The 13738-nt window shown below is 39.6% G+C and overlaps 2 protein-coding genes across 2 annotated transcripts in view; both read right to left on the bottom strand.

Annotated features, from left to right (window-relative positions):
* Positions 1-1460: 1460 nt before the first annotated feature.
* paip1 (poly(A) binding protein interacting protein 1) lies at positions 1461-8248 on the bottom strand. Its single transcript, XM_017412242.3, has 11 exons — positions 7842-8248; positions 6482-6618; positions 6080-6277; positions 5862-5974; positions 5494-5605; positions 5285-5407; positions 5101-5207; positions 4874-4991; positions 4727-4781; positions 4153-4231; positions 1461-2487 (listed from the first exon to the last, which is right to left on the bottom strand). Exons 1-11 carry the CDS (start codon positions 8050-8052, stop codon positions 2400-2402), a joined length of 1341 nt encoding a protein of 446 aa, XP_017267731.1. The 5' UTR covers positions 8053-8248; the 3' UTR covers positions 1461-2399.
* Positions 8249-11500: 3252 nt separating this feature from the next.
* The window catches only part of fgf10b (fibroblast growth factor 10b), an 8201-nt gene continuing 5963 nt past the window's right edge, over positions 11501-13738 (bottom strand). The window contains exons 2-3 of the mRNA XM_017412261.3: positions 12707-12810; positions 11501-12362 (exon numbers count right to left, since the gene is read on the bottom strand). Coding sequence (XP_017267750.1) covers positions 12171-12362; positions 12707-12810 — 296 coding nt within the window. The 3' untranslated portion in view covers positions 11501-12170. The remainder of the gene's footprint in view (positions 12363-12706; positions 12811-13738) is intronic.

The raw sequence follows: 13738 nt of genomic DNA, 5'->3' as shown, positions 1-13738 counted from the left end.
TCAGCACAAAAATAAACCTCATGATCAGAAAAATTCAGCAGGGTTTTCCTGACAAAAATGGTAAATTATGTTTTTTAGGCCACTTCTGAATAAAGGTCCCTTTATAACGAATTCATGCTGCACAAATGAGTTTATTACATTTATAAAGAATTATTATTTATAAACCAGCGATCGTACATTGACATTTTTATTTTTATTACTTTCTTCAAAATTTAGATTTCATATATCAAACATTTCTCAGTAAGTTCCCTGCATGTGAGAACTAGGGGAACTTGTAGATTTAAATTTAGTTTCGACAAATAAAAATAGTTTAAACAGGAAGTTGAGCAAATAGCTATAAATTTGCCTGAATGAAGATGCAAACGCGTGAGCGTGCTCTGATCTATGAGCCGTGGTTTACAAATGATTGTCAAGCCCCTAAAAGGGTTTAAAACATTAATAAATCATTTAAGTTAAGGGCCCCTTATTGCATACAGCCAAATTCTCTGATACACCTTTGGAGACGGCTTATGGTAGATGGGCAGCAGCTCTGGTGGACGTTCCTGCTGTCAGCATGTCAACTGCACGCTCCCTCAGAGCTTATAACATCTGTGGCATCATGTTGTGATAAAACTGCACATTTTAGAGTGCCTCAGGCTCACCTGTGCAACAATCATGCTGTCTAACCAGCATCTTAATAAGACGGATGGATACTCTCGGCAAAGGAGAAGAAGTGCTCACTAATATTTGAGGGAAAAAGTCATAGATCTTTGAGTTCATGAAAAATGGGAGCAAAAACAAAAGTGTTGTGTTTATATTTTTGATCAATAGAATATATACAGAAAGTAGCACCCAGCAGAGGACACAATCAGAACATTCAGTCAGATTTCTCTAACTCCCAGCCCCGAGGGCCACTGTCCTGGAAGATTTAGGATTTTCTGCTCCAACACACCTGATTCAAACGTTTTAATCACCAAATCATCAAGTTCTCCAGAAGCACGTCCACCAGTCATCCCTTGAAACCAGGTGTTTTAAAACAAGAACACATCGAAAACCTAAACCATTCAGGAGAGCGGGCCCCTGAGGACCGGAGTTTGACACCAGGGCTCCATGCTGTTGGGTTTTTATCTCTTTAAATTGTTTTTGTTGTGACTTCAGCCGAATATGAAGCAAAATATGGGCTGATTGGACGAAACACAAAAGAACTATAAAGTCTGGACACTGCATATTTACAAATTCACCAGCAGGTGGCAGAGTTTGATCAGAAAAGTGTTGTTTTTTTTTCATTGCAAAGCAGCATTTTAAGACAACTGATGTACTCATTAGTGCTGAACATAAAAGGTCCAATATAGTGTTAATTTATTTTCAGTAACTTTAAATATGACCCTGAAAGTGTGCATTGTGAAAAAAGCAAAAAGCTCATTCACATTCTTACTGCTCGTTCTCTATTTTACCCCCTAAAAGCTCATGCAAACACAGTCTCACATTATAAAGAATTTATTCCAAGCAAACAATACTATAAACAATATTTACAAGCTATAAAACAATGTTCCTTTACAAGAGATCTGTTCATTGCTGGTAAACAGTCATTCAGTCTTACGCTGCAGCTCACCTGCAACTCGCGTGGATGTATATATTTGACGAGACATTCGGGAAATTAACTGTATTTGAACAATTTTAATGCTGAGACTTTTGGAACTTTTACAACAAATTATTTAAAGTCTAAATTTTACTCAAGGGATGAAAAGAAAAAAAAAGTTTTCTCTGAAGTAACTTCAGCTTGTAGTTCCAGAAAATTCTTTTACCTGTACAACTTTTCACACAGATCCTGAACTGAAATAAGAAAACTTTAGCCAGACCGAGGCGTGAAAAGCTTTAAATAAAATTCCTCGATGCCGAGCCGCTGTCACAGTAGGTGAGAAGAAGGCTACGCTGATTCCCACTGTATGCCTGTAGATATGTGGCAAAACAACCATCTCTCACATTTCTATTGCATTTATTACAAAAATAATGTGATTTCTGGCTTGGATTGTGTGGCATTTATTAGTAGGTATTAAATAATGAGCAGATTTTATTAAACAAAACTGTCTTTCAGGCATTAACTAAAAACATCCACAGCACTCCGCTTCCCGCTTGGCATTTTGTTTCAAACAAAGCAGCTTTTAAAACAAGAAATTTAAAACAAAAGAAAACTCTCAAGAGCGAACTTCCTGAACCGTTATCCCACCGACTGTCCCATTTACTAATTAATAGTGGCTGAATAAAGTTTCCAAAGTGCAACTATCAACAGCTCCGTGTTAAAAAGGCCCGTCTGCAGTAAAATAAAGATCCGGCGCTAGTTTCCTTTGCAACATTCCAGTAAATTGAGCGGGAAAAGTACGGCACACACTCGTTTGACCCTCGGGTTTTTCACACTCGTGTCATTGTTGTCGTTTCCTCTCTGATTCTAAACAAAAACTCTCGTAAGCTTCTTCTATCTCGGGGTCCATCTCGTCCTCGTCCTCGTATCTGCGAAAACAACACGATGGATGGTTTGAAAACACGCTTTTTTAAAAATGCTACAACATAAAATACTTGCAAGTTACTGCCATCTGAATGCACATACAGTTTTTCGAGGGAGGACAGGATTGTGTTAATCTCCCTTTTACACCCCAACTGCTGACTAAACTGAACCTTCAACCCTGGTCGTCTCTGTTGCATTGTGGGTCACTTAAACACGTTTGACAAAGTCAGGGGCCCAAAGGTCAGAGGCTGTGCTGCGACTTGTCTGGTGAGGTCACCACACATGACCACGAATGTCAGGAAGCATCCTACACTGACGCTAAATTACCCAGATTATGGCTGTAAAATCAGAGATGAAATGATCTGCTTTCTTTTCCAGAAGGGCTCATCTTGTGCACCAGTGTGGGATTATTAACGTGCTTCCTGAGCTGCATAAAGGCTCACTACGCAAACAAAACTAAACCCACCAGATTTAATTTAATCTAGAAAGAAAGATGTGATTAGTCCTAATATATCTGAGTGACACATTACTGGGTGCGTGCTGAGTCAGCATTTACACTGTTGGTTTCCTGTTTGGAGTTTCTTCCATCTGTTTTCTGCATCAAACTACTTCGACATACTTTGTGCTAATTTAATATATCAAAATATCCGGCTTGATCTGGAATAATCTGCTATGAGTAGACAGTATCAGTAACTTTTATAATAAAAATATTTAACTTTATTTATAGAGAAATGTACTCCAACTCCTTTATAAACATTGTTCTCTAAAATACACTTCAACAGATGTGATTTATTTTTGTTTTCTTAGGCTCCTTTTAGCTACGGTCTTGTTAATTTTAGCTATGGTTTTGCAAATTTTGACTTTTAGCTACGGTTCTGGAGATTTTGGCTTTAACTATTATTTTGCTCATATTAGCCTTTAGCTACAGTTATACCGTTTTGCAAATTTTTATTTGTGGCAACAGTTTTGTTAATTGTAGCTTTAAATTTGTCTTTTAGCTAATTTTTGCTTTTAGCTAGAGGTTTTGTTAAATTTAGTTTTTAGCCATCTACAGTTTGCCAAATTTAAGGCTTTAGCTACCTTTTTGCTCATTTTAGCTGCTAGAAATGGTTTTGTTTGTTTTAGCTTTTAACTACTGTTTTGATAAATTTAGGTTTTAGCTATGAATTAGCTAACTTTAGCTTTTAGCATTTTTTTTTGGTAATTTTAAGTTTTAACTTCAGTTTGCCAAATTTAAGCATTTAGCTACATTTTTGCTAATTTTAGGTCTGTCTAAATTTGTGCTAATTCTTGCTTTTAGCTATAGTTTTATGAGTTTTAGCTTTTAGCTACTTTTACTTTCTGTTCGGCTTCTTTCTGCTGGTCATTCAGCACATAATGCTCTCACTGTATTTTTGCAATTTCTCTGGATTTCTTCTGCGCAGCTCTGGAGCTCAGATGGTGACGAAGCAGCTAAACCCAACTAATGTTAGCTTCCTCATCCATGTTGCTCCAGCCGCCACCAAAGGGTCACAAAAATGCTCAGCACAAAATTCAAAATCCTCTAAACTGGTGCTGATATTCTTAATTATTAAAATGAACTAATAAACCAACTTGTAAAAGGTGGCTTGAAAAAAAGTAGATATTTTAGAGGCTATCCTGATTAGTTTACGTTCACAACGTGTACTTACTCTTCATTTCCATTCTCTCCATAAAAATCAGGGAAATAATCCTGCTTGTCCAACATTTCCTGGTATTTTTCTGCATATTCTGTGAAAAGCAGAAAGACTGAAGTTTAGGCAAAACTTTGACTGCAACATGAACGTGTTTGTTATTAAAATGAATGCATTTAGAATAACAAAGCACTAAATTATCTTCTCTATTACTAAATAACAGTAAAGGAAAAACCGGCTTTGGGAGCGATGAGGAAAACCCGATTCATCGCTTCTCCTTCTTCTACAAAGTGTTCTTGTGTCAGAGAGGAGTGGATGATCGCTCAGGTTTAGGAATATTTCTTTTTTTTTTTTAAATGTCAAGATTAAAATCTAAAATCTAGCAGCAGGGATCAGACTTTGCTGCTGATGGCAGAGAAGCTATTTTCTAAACTGGTAATAAGAGCTCATTAAATGTTCGCCGCTAAAGCACAAACATTTCAGTGGTGAACGTTCAACTTTTAAGACATGCCCCGGATTTTATTTCATCCAAACAACGCAGAAAACTCAACATTATTCTGCAGTTTCTCTAGCTGTTTCTCCGCAGACTCACCAGGGTCTGCTGCTGTAAACGGTGTACCATCTTCAGTGTAGAACGTAGGTTCGTTCTGAGGGGAGGAAGTCAAGTCGTTGTAGAAATACAAATGCACAGGAAGATGTTAAATAAAAAGAAAACAAACTCTCCGGTACGGACACCCACCATGAAGTAGTTGGGGTCATTGTCGGGTGTTGCGTTACTGGATGCTGCAGCAGCAGAGACTCTGCCCCAGTCACTGGATCTCAGCTCCACTAATTTCAGCAGCATCTGTTTCACATCTCTGAAAACATTATATATACACACATATTAAAAAAAGTCACATATTAAAAAAAGTTACAAAGGAGCCTTGAATTGCGATTGGACACATTTGTTCGCAGCGATAAACACACCTGCTACAGGCAGCATCGAGGAGAATCGTTCTTATTCTTTGGATCAGTTCTTCCATGTGAGGTTGTCTGCTCTTCATCCACACATCGTCCAGGACAGACCCTGTCAACTGGAAAAAACACAACATTCTCACTTCCTCTTAAAATGCAACTACATTTCTGAACACAAATAAGTGAACTTGGGCACCTTGAGCAGTTTGACAGCGCAGATGAGGTTTGCATCCACGGGATTTGACAGCAGGCTGAGCAGCAGGTCTTTCAGAGCCCCGAGTAGGATGTCTGCTCTGTTTGGTCCTTTTGCACTTTTTATCTGAACGACAAACACATTTAACTCAAATAACAAGTACTGTAGTGTTCATGTACAAACAAATGAACACATTAAGCACACCTTCATACCTCCAGATTCAGGTAGAGTTCTCCCAGGAACAGCACAAACAAGTGAAATTTCTTCTGAGTCTCTGGGTCTCCTGCAACTGCTGATTCCCTTTTTTCATACTCCACGTGACATCTACAAAAGAAAATATTCTCTATTTTTGAAATTGTAATGAAAAATAAACTTTTTACACTTCTGTACAACTTCTACATCTTTTCTCCTTGAAGTAAAATTTCTTCTCCTAATTGTTCTTGTGTAGTAAAAACATTATCTGTCTCCTGCAATCTTCTTTAAGCATATAATTGCATAAAAAAAGAAAACGCTAGAGTGAATTATACGAATGTCATTCAGTGTAACGACATTTCAGTTTAAAGAAAACTCTGATAATTACCGTTGCAAGAGCAGTTGGCGAAAGTTGCCACGCTGTGAGCTGAAGGCGAGGTGATGGGAAAGGTAGTTGCAAAGCCTGGCTCCGGTGTAGGAGAAGTTCGGTATAGCAGTAGACTGCAATAAAGACAGAAACGTTTCAGCTCATGTTTAATAAACGGGCTACATTTGGGACAGGTCCGAAGCCCCCCCAAAAAAACCAAGGACTAGATGTTTCCAAACCTGCGTGAAGACCAGTTCCACCAGCTCCTTCAGCAGCTCTTCAGTGGTGACCCAGGAGTTGAGCATGCCGGTTATATTTTCTACGTCTGACTCAAAGGAGCCTGGGGATGAGCTCAGGTAACCGAGAAACTCTGAGACCGCATCCGCCAATGACGGTTCGCTGTAGTAGCTCTCACTGTCGTCATAATAAGTGGGATCCTATTCAAACAAACAAATAAAAAAAGGAATACAGGTGTGAAAAACTAAACTGAGAAATCAACATGCACTTTGGAGTGACATATTCCAAAACAAAGACATAGGTTGTGACTTATTTTATCAGCAGAAACTGTCAACCTTTAATATGAGATGGAGTTATGGATTCAGAATGAGCAGAAGAAGCTCCGATGTGACAATTCCTCTTACTTCATTTGAGGTCATTCCAAAGGGGACAAACTCTGGAGCGTGAGCTGAGAGAGTCGACGACTTGACCAAGGAATCCACATCGTTGCTCCCTCTGGAGACAGACGCAAAGTTTGAGGTCGAGCTTTGTTGGGGGTTGCCTTGTTCGTGAGAAAACGGAAGAAGGCGATTTCAGGATTTGAAATGTGTAAAACATTTTAAAATGTGAACTGATGACAAAGAATTCTTAATGTAGCTCATATCGGCTATTCAGTCTATCAGGACCTGATTATTAAAAGGAAATACATAAAAAAGCAACTTAATACATTTCTGAAACATTTAGATTTGTAGCTAACTTTATTTAAAAATGCTGTACGACACTGGGCTCACCCTTCAGCATTAATTTGCTTTCATGAGACACTTTAGAGTTGAAATTATCTTTGTTTTATCAGTCCAGTTAAAGAAATACTATAAAATGAATAAAAAAAATAAAATGAACGACAAAAAGTGATCATATCTGATGCTCAGGTTATTCCATCATCAGACTCTTTCTGGGTTAAGTTTTCAACTTTCATGATTGGGAGGAAATCTGGCTGCTTGCTTTTTTTTTTTTTTTTGCATTTTAGGCTATTTGTTGTATTAATTTTCAATCTAATCAATGCACCTAATTAATTTGAAAAGAACAGTGTTTTTAAGCCATTAAACACTGACTATTAATCATTTATGCATAAAATTAAATAGGTAAGGTTATGAATGGGTGCTGTTCTTATTCATATACCAAACACCTTTTTCCAAAGGATGCTTTGATTGCAACTGGACTAAAAAAAACAATAAGCAACCATTGTTCAATGAAAGACTTTTACTAACCCTGAATAACTATTCTTTAATATCACTTTAAAATCAGAAGAGATTTACTCTTCTGATGTTAAGTATAAATTTAAAAAGGTTGGAATAAAGACTTTAGTGTTAGATTACTTCTGCACCCTAAAGCAAACCAGTGAACATTTTGTAGAGAAAACTGCTGAGCTCTGCATTGTTTCTAATCTGTAGCTAATTAGCTGTTTGCTCCACAAATAAATGTCACCTTGGTAAGTCAAACTTGCTCTTGACTCTTCTTGGCTACAGAAGAGCACAGAGCTTTTCAGCTGCAGCGTTAGCTCTCATGAGTTGAAAGAAGTATACGATGACGCAACGAAATGCTTTCCATCACCACTACTGACATTAACCACAGATTTAGTTGAACGAGTGGCTTCAGAAGCTTAACAAATAATCACTTTTACATCCAGTCAAATATCAATTTGGCCTTCAGCGATGATGTCAAAAAGCGATGTGAGAGAATCGAATCTGAAAGCAGCTAGCTGCTTTAGCTCCGTTAGCTTCCTACCTCCGCCGCCCGGGACGCTGCCCGCGCCGCTGGCTATGTTGCTCTCGCCGAAAGGCGGACTCGTTCGCGGCTGCCTCAGCGGCTCCCTTTGGTTGAACAGCGTGCTTTTGGTGTCACTGTCTCCGGTGTTAACCACTCCGAACCCGGGGTCTGCTGGGATGGGATTGCGTGTTCTCCCCGCTCCCGGAGCTCGGTCAAAATTTTCGTTCATGGCTGCTTGTCTAAGATAGACGAAGACGTACCTTTATCCCACAAAACTATTTTTTCTGTGAATTTGCGGCAAGTGTTTATGTGCTATCACAGTCAAACACGCCTTATCTCTCCTCCATAGTGGCCTTTTCCTCGATCGGATGAGACAACTGTATATTGTGCTAGCTACACAACTTTTTAGGCTACTTCCTTTAACAACAAACCCACTGCCGCTGAAAATCAAAGTGCCTCCCTCTAGTGGTGCGGAGTGGTAACTGCAGGCTGAAACCAGAAGTGAAGGATATAACTGACCATGTAAATTATTGAAGTATTTTAAATTCATGCTACTTTATACTTTGTTTGAGCACATTTAAAAATTATATTAAGCACTTTCTTCTTCACATACTTTTGAACCATTTTTAGCAGCGTTAAAATTTTACAGTAATCCCAAAAAACGACTTGTGTTTTCTATTTTATGTGCAGTTACTGCATAGTTGAGTCAAATAAACGTCTTCCAGTGATGCATTTACATCAAAATAATCCCTGCTTGTAAAAATGCATGCAGTCATAAAAATCTGTTTGTGCAAAATTGATAAAAATAAAAAAAACCCTAAAGTTTGGCATTTTCAAGATTATTTAATTACACGTATATGTATATTTTCTAATTCTTGCGCCTGAATTCATCCTGCAAAACTTTGAATCATTATGACAAATCTGTAAATCAAACCACATTTTTGCCCATGTCATTGTCTATTGTGTTAGCAAAATATCTTTTTAATTACTGGACAGAATTTACTAAAACTCAGAAAGTAATCATTGGATGAACTTCTATAACTGATTCACTACTGCCGTCAACCCAATTCAAGATGGCCGTCACTGTCAATTTTAGCAACCACAAGATTAGCTTTAACTTAATCAGTTAATAGTAAATATTAGTCAAGTCATTTTTTATTGTATAAAATTATATATGCCCTGTTTCAATTATTAGTGCACCAGAACTAAACTATTTTCTTGTTAATGAAGTCTTGAAAAAAGCCTTGAGTGAAATGCTTTTGTAGTTTTCTCAAGAAAATGCCAAACTTCCTGCAATAAAAAGCGAGGCCGTGACCTCAGCGACCTCCCTGTCAGCGGTGTTACCTTGCTGCCATGTTTTTAGCCGTGGTTGTTTGCAGAATGTACAACGATGAAAGTTATGCTCTTTTCCTAAGGTGCTATAATGATTAGATATCAGGAACACATTCTCCCATCACAGAAAAGGTTTTGGACCTGTGCTCTCCCTGCTCAGTCGTTACCTCTCTCCTCGGCTCCCTCAGTAGCTGCCCGCCACCAACATGTGCTGCACCAGACATCTCAACGTAAGCATTCATTAGTTGTTTCGGCCTCTGGGCATTTTCCACTTGTTTCCCAAAGCTGGATCACATTATGCCACAAAGAATTACTGTGCCAGAAATCAGAGACACACTTTGATAAAAGATTACGGCACCTATTTTGTATTATTGCTGTCCCCCCCCCCTGTTTTGCAAGTTTCTACATGTGTGCATGTGTTCACGTGCCAGACTCTTACCAAAATATCTTTTGAACCACGGGACAAATTTTAAGGAAACTCTCAGAAAGTAATCACTGGATGTGGATCTACAGCTGTTTTACTTTGGGAGACAACCCAATTCAAGATGGCTGCCACAGCCAACTGACCTTAAAAACACAAAAATGTCTACAACTCAGTTAGTTTTTTAGATATTCACCTAAATTCTGGTGTGGTAGTAGCTGAGGGCTCACATTTACCCAAGCTGTCCCGTGGCTGTGACTCCAGAAAGAATCAAAGGCCTGGCATTCCTTGAAGGAATGCATATCGCCTGCACAGGCTGAGAATGCTGAGAAGGGACGGAGCTGTAGCTGTTTTGGTGACCCATCTTCAACACATAATCACATCTTGTGGTATCCCATGAGATCGATTATTTACAAAGTTTGACCCAAACAGCTACAGCTCCGTCCCTTCTCAGCATTCTCAGCCTGAGCGGGCGATATGCATTCCTTCAAGGAATGCCAGGCCTTTGATTCTTTCCAGAGTCACAGCCACAGGACAGCTTGGGTAAATGTGAGCCTGAAGAACGCAGCCGCGATGTCTTTCTGTCCATCTTGCACCCTTCTGTCTTCCTCTGCTCTCCCGGTTTTACTGCGTGTCCAGAGATGGATGCTCTGAAAGGCAGGATAAGAGAACACGAGGCCCGGAAGCCTGTGGTGTTAATGTTTCCCCCCGCGCTCTTTTCATCTGCCATCAAGGCAGCTGTCATTGATTAGTGTGTTTGTAAATGATTCCTGAAGGAAGTAGGTGGTCAGACGCAGGTCATGTGTCTATTTCAAACCCATTCGCAATTTCTGTCCTCGCACATATTCAGCCTCCTCCAAGGCTCTCCACAAACCCAGCTTCGCAAAAATAAAACGTTATGTTTTAAGAGCGATAATGTTTTTAACCTGTGTCTGTGTGTCTGTATATGTGTGTTTGTTTGTCTGTACCGTTAGCAAAATATCTCATGAATCAGTGGACAAATTAAAACTAAAATCTCAGAAAGTCATCATTGGATGAACATCTACAACTGATTAACTTTTGGAGTGAACCCGATTTAAGATGGCCGCCACAGCCAACTGAGTGCACAAAACACAAAAATGACTATAATTAGCCAATTCTACAGATACTGAGCTTAAATTTGGTGTAGTTGTAGCTGAGAGTTATTATGAACATATACTGTGAGCACTATGCATTGTGCAAATTTTTTTACCTAAAACTTCTGTTTCAACTGCTGGCCTCAACCCTGTTTGTCTGTTAGCAAAATATCTCACAAACCACTTGATGGATTTTGATGAAACTCTCAGAAATTAATCATTGGATGTATCTCTACAAGTGGTTACATCTTTGAATCCCACCAGTTCAAGATGGCCACCACAGCTAATCAACATTAGCCAGCACAAAAATGGCTGTAACTTACTCAAAATGACAGACAATGAGGTAAAGTTTATGTGGTAGTAGCCAAGAGCCCTCCTGAACACATACTCTGAGCATTAACACTGTGGCTGTAGCGGCCATCTTGAATTACAACTCTATCATGAAAGGCGGCGGGTGATATGCATTTGTTGAATGAATGGTAAGCCTTTAATTAGTGTATTACTTGGTGCTTTACTGTAGCAGCTATCTTTACAAAGAAATCAGTCCTACAATCAGAGAATGCTGCAGCTCCCGCATGGATGGGGTGATATTAGGAAATGATGTCAGTATCTAGAGGTCATCCCGGGGAAGTCGCCTCCCTCCTGTTTTGTTGTGGTTTTTGTTTCTCGTTTGTTTGGGAGCTAATCATTAGCGGAATGGTTCCCACATGGAGCAACTGGCCAGGCATTAATGGTTGCTATTTGTTCCTCCCAGATAAGAATAGACCTGCTGTGACCCCAGCGTTTGCCAGGCCTAAAAACACTTTCCTTTTTTTTTTTTTTTTCCTGTATTTTGGTGTGTGAAGGAATAAACATCCACTCTGTTGGAGAGGAGGAAATTGTGATTTTATTTATTTATTTTTTTTTTACATAACAGAGTTCCTATAAAAAGTAGAATGCAAAGGAATGCTGGTGTTCCTTCCAGTTAAATATCTCACAAAAATAAATAAATCATTACAGTTCAGTCAAAACACAGCGGTTAAGTATCAAAGTGTTATTTTAAATGTGCTTCGTTTTCTAATATTTCATGCTGTTGTGATAATCGGACCAATCGTTTCCTTCAGTCATTCTCACCCCTTTAATAAATGTTTCACTGGAATATCTGGAATATAAATAACACATATAGATCCGTCTAACTGGGATAGCATCTTTAGTGTTGTCTGCATCACACACAGACTCCAGCTTTAAACTGTTTGGCACAGGAAGTAAATCATTAACCCTGCAGCTGGTGCCAATCAAAACACAGATCCTCTTCTTTCACCCAGTGAAATACATCATCTCAATCGCAGAGACCACTTGTGACAGTGTTAGTGCCTTATATTTTGTTTCCAAAGTGAGAGATTTCCTAGTTCATGTCTTTATTTCATATTTTTTAAGCGTTGAAATCCTCTTTGTCCAGTGCTGTAGGTGGCTGCTCCCACTCCAGGTGGGCCCTCCAGTTCACACCATAATTGGGAGGAAGTGGGTGGCCGTGTTCTTCCTGCGGGTTTTCTTTCCTCTCATCGGCTTCCCATGGACGTTCAGGCCCACAAACATCTGCCGCTTCTTGTTCTTCCACTCGGCTGACGCGTACGTGTTGTAGCCGTTCTCCTCGATCCGCTCCTTCAGTTTGCAGTCGGCGCCAAATTCTCTCTGCAGAGAAAACAGCAGGAATCACGTTTCAGTCTTAAGACCCCCAAAATGTGAAGGTTAAAACAAATACAGAGTTGGTCATTTCTGTGTCATACTCCAATGAAGTTGTGTAACATGGTTTCTTTATTAAGTCTTATGAACCCCTGCGTAGAAACTGTTGCACATCTTTGGATGATTTTGATGAAAAAATGGCCAGATTTCCTTAGAGTGTGCACGCTCCTGCTTGTGGAAGTCATCTAGACGCTAGAGAAGTACAGATAAGTCTGTCTGAGATAAAGGCCGAAGAATCTAACACTATCTTTGTCTGTGGAGCATTCAGATTGACCCCTGACTGTGATACTAACCGCTCCGTACAGCTCTCCTTTCCTGCTGATCGCCAGATAGTAGTTGCTGTTCAGCCCTTTAATGGCCACCACTCCCACCTCCACTGATGTGATTTCCAGAATACCTGAAGGATTCACAAAAGAAAGTAAAATGAGTTAATTATTAAAATAAACCTGGGGTTGTCTAACATATGTCAAAAATGAATGATGGGTGAATGTATTCCAGGCAAAAGAATTAACACTCACACAAGAAATCCACATTCTTTACAAACATCTGTGAGAATATAATAACAAGCAACACATTGCATTCACATTTTAGGACATTACAGTTAAATAGTAGCTCTTCGTAAGGTTGTGATTATACCTGAGGACATTCATCATTTTCTGTGATATTTTGAAGTTATTTTACAGCCTACACCTGTGTAACAAATTCCAGCTGCACTGCTCATTTTGTTGGAAAATTAATAGGTGGATTCCACAGAGATTCCCAGGTTGTTTAGGTTCAGTTTCCAGGTCCCCATACAAATAATTCAGGCTTCTCCTGGGCTAGTAGAGAGGTTAATTTATACCCCGGCTAACAAGCATGTGCTTTTCCTTGCAGACGGCTGCGATTATTTGTGTGGTCTCAGTATCAGAGGTCAGAGAAATATAACTTCCTAATGTGTCCTTTGACCACAGAAGCCACTTGTCTCGTGTTTTGCTGCTGTGTGTTTGTAAGCGAATCCTGCTGGTTCCCATGACATGTTTGATTTCATGCCGCCCTCCCTGACTTCCTTTCCCCTCTTCCTGTGAGCTGTCGTTATTTTATCTCGATAAGCATGCATGTGGAGGCGCGCACACACGCTCACACACACACACACACACACCCTAACGTGGGGGCGTGAACTCCAAAGAGTCAACGACATCCTTTGATCAGATCTGTAGCCACGTCTGAGTCTGATGACTGTTTGTGTGGCACTTTGCTCTACTGTCAGTCCCACTCTGGAGGAGCTGGGGGGGCCCTCAGACCCTGGCGAGTGGACAGTGGAGAACGCAGGTGTGACACCCCCCCCC

This window comes from Kryptolebias marmoratus, linkage group LG1, assembly GCF_001649575.2.
Source record: "Kryptolebias marmoratus isolate JLee-2015 linkage group LG1, ASM164957v2, whole genome shotgun sequence".
Lineage (NCBI taxonomy): Eukaryota > Metazoa > Chordata > Actinopteri > Cyprinodontiformes > Rivulidae > Kryptolebias > Kryptolebias marmoratus.
The sequence above is the reverse complement of the archived record's forward strand: the minus strand, read 5'-3'. Positions and strand labels throughout refer to the sequence as shown.

Excerpts from the sequence above, each read along its gene's own strand:
- paip1 (XM_017412242.3), bottom strand. The coding sequence starts at position 8,052 with ATGAACGAAAATTTTGACCGAGCTCCGGGAGCGGGGAGAACACGCAAT. Across the intron at positions 5,408-5,493 it reads AACTCTACCTGAATCTGGAG|ATAAAAAGTGCAAAAGGACC; the intron begins GTATGAAGGTGT and ends TTTGTCGTTCAG. Across the intron at positions 4,232-4,726 it reads GTTTACAGCAGCAGACCCTG|AATATGCAGAAAAATACCAG; the intron begins GTGAGTCTGCGG and ends TGCTTTTCACAG.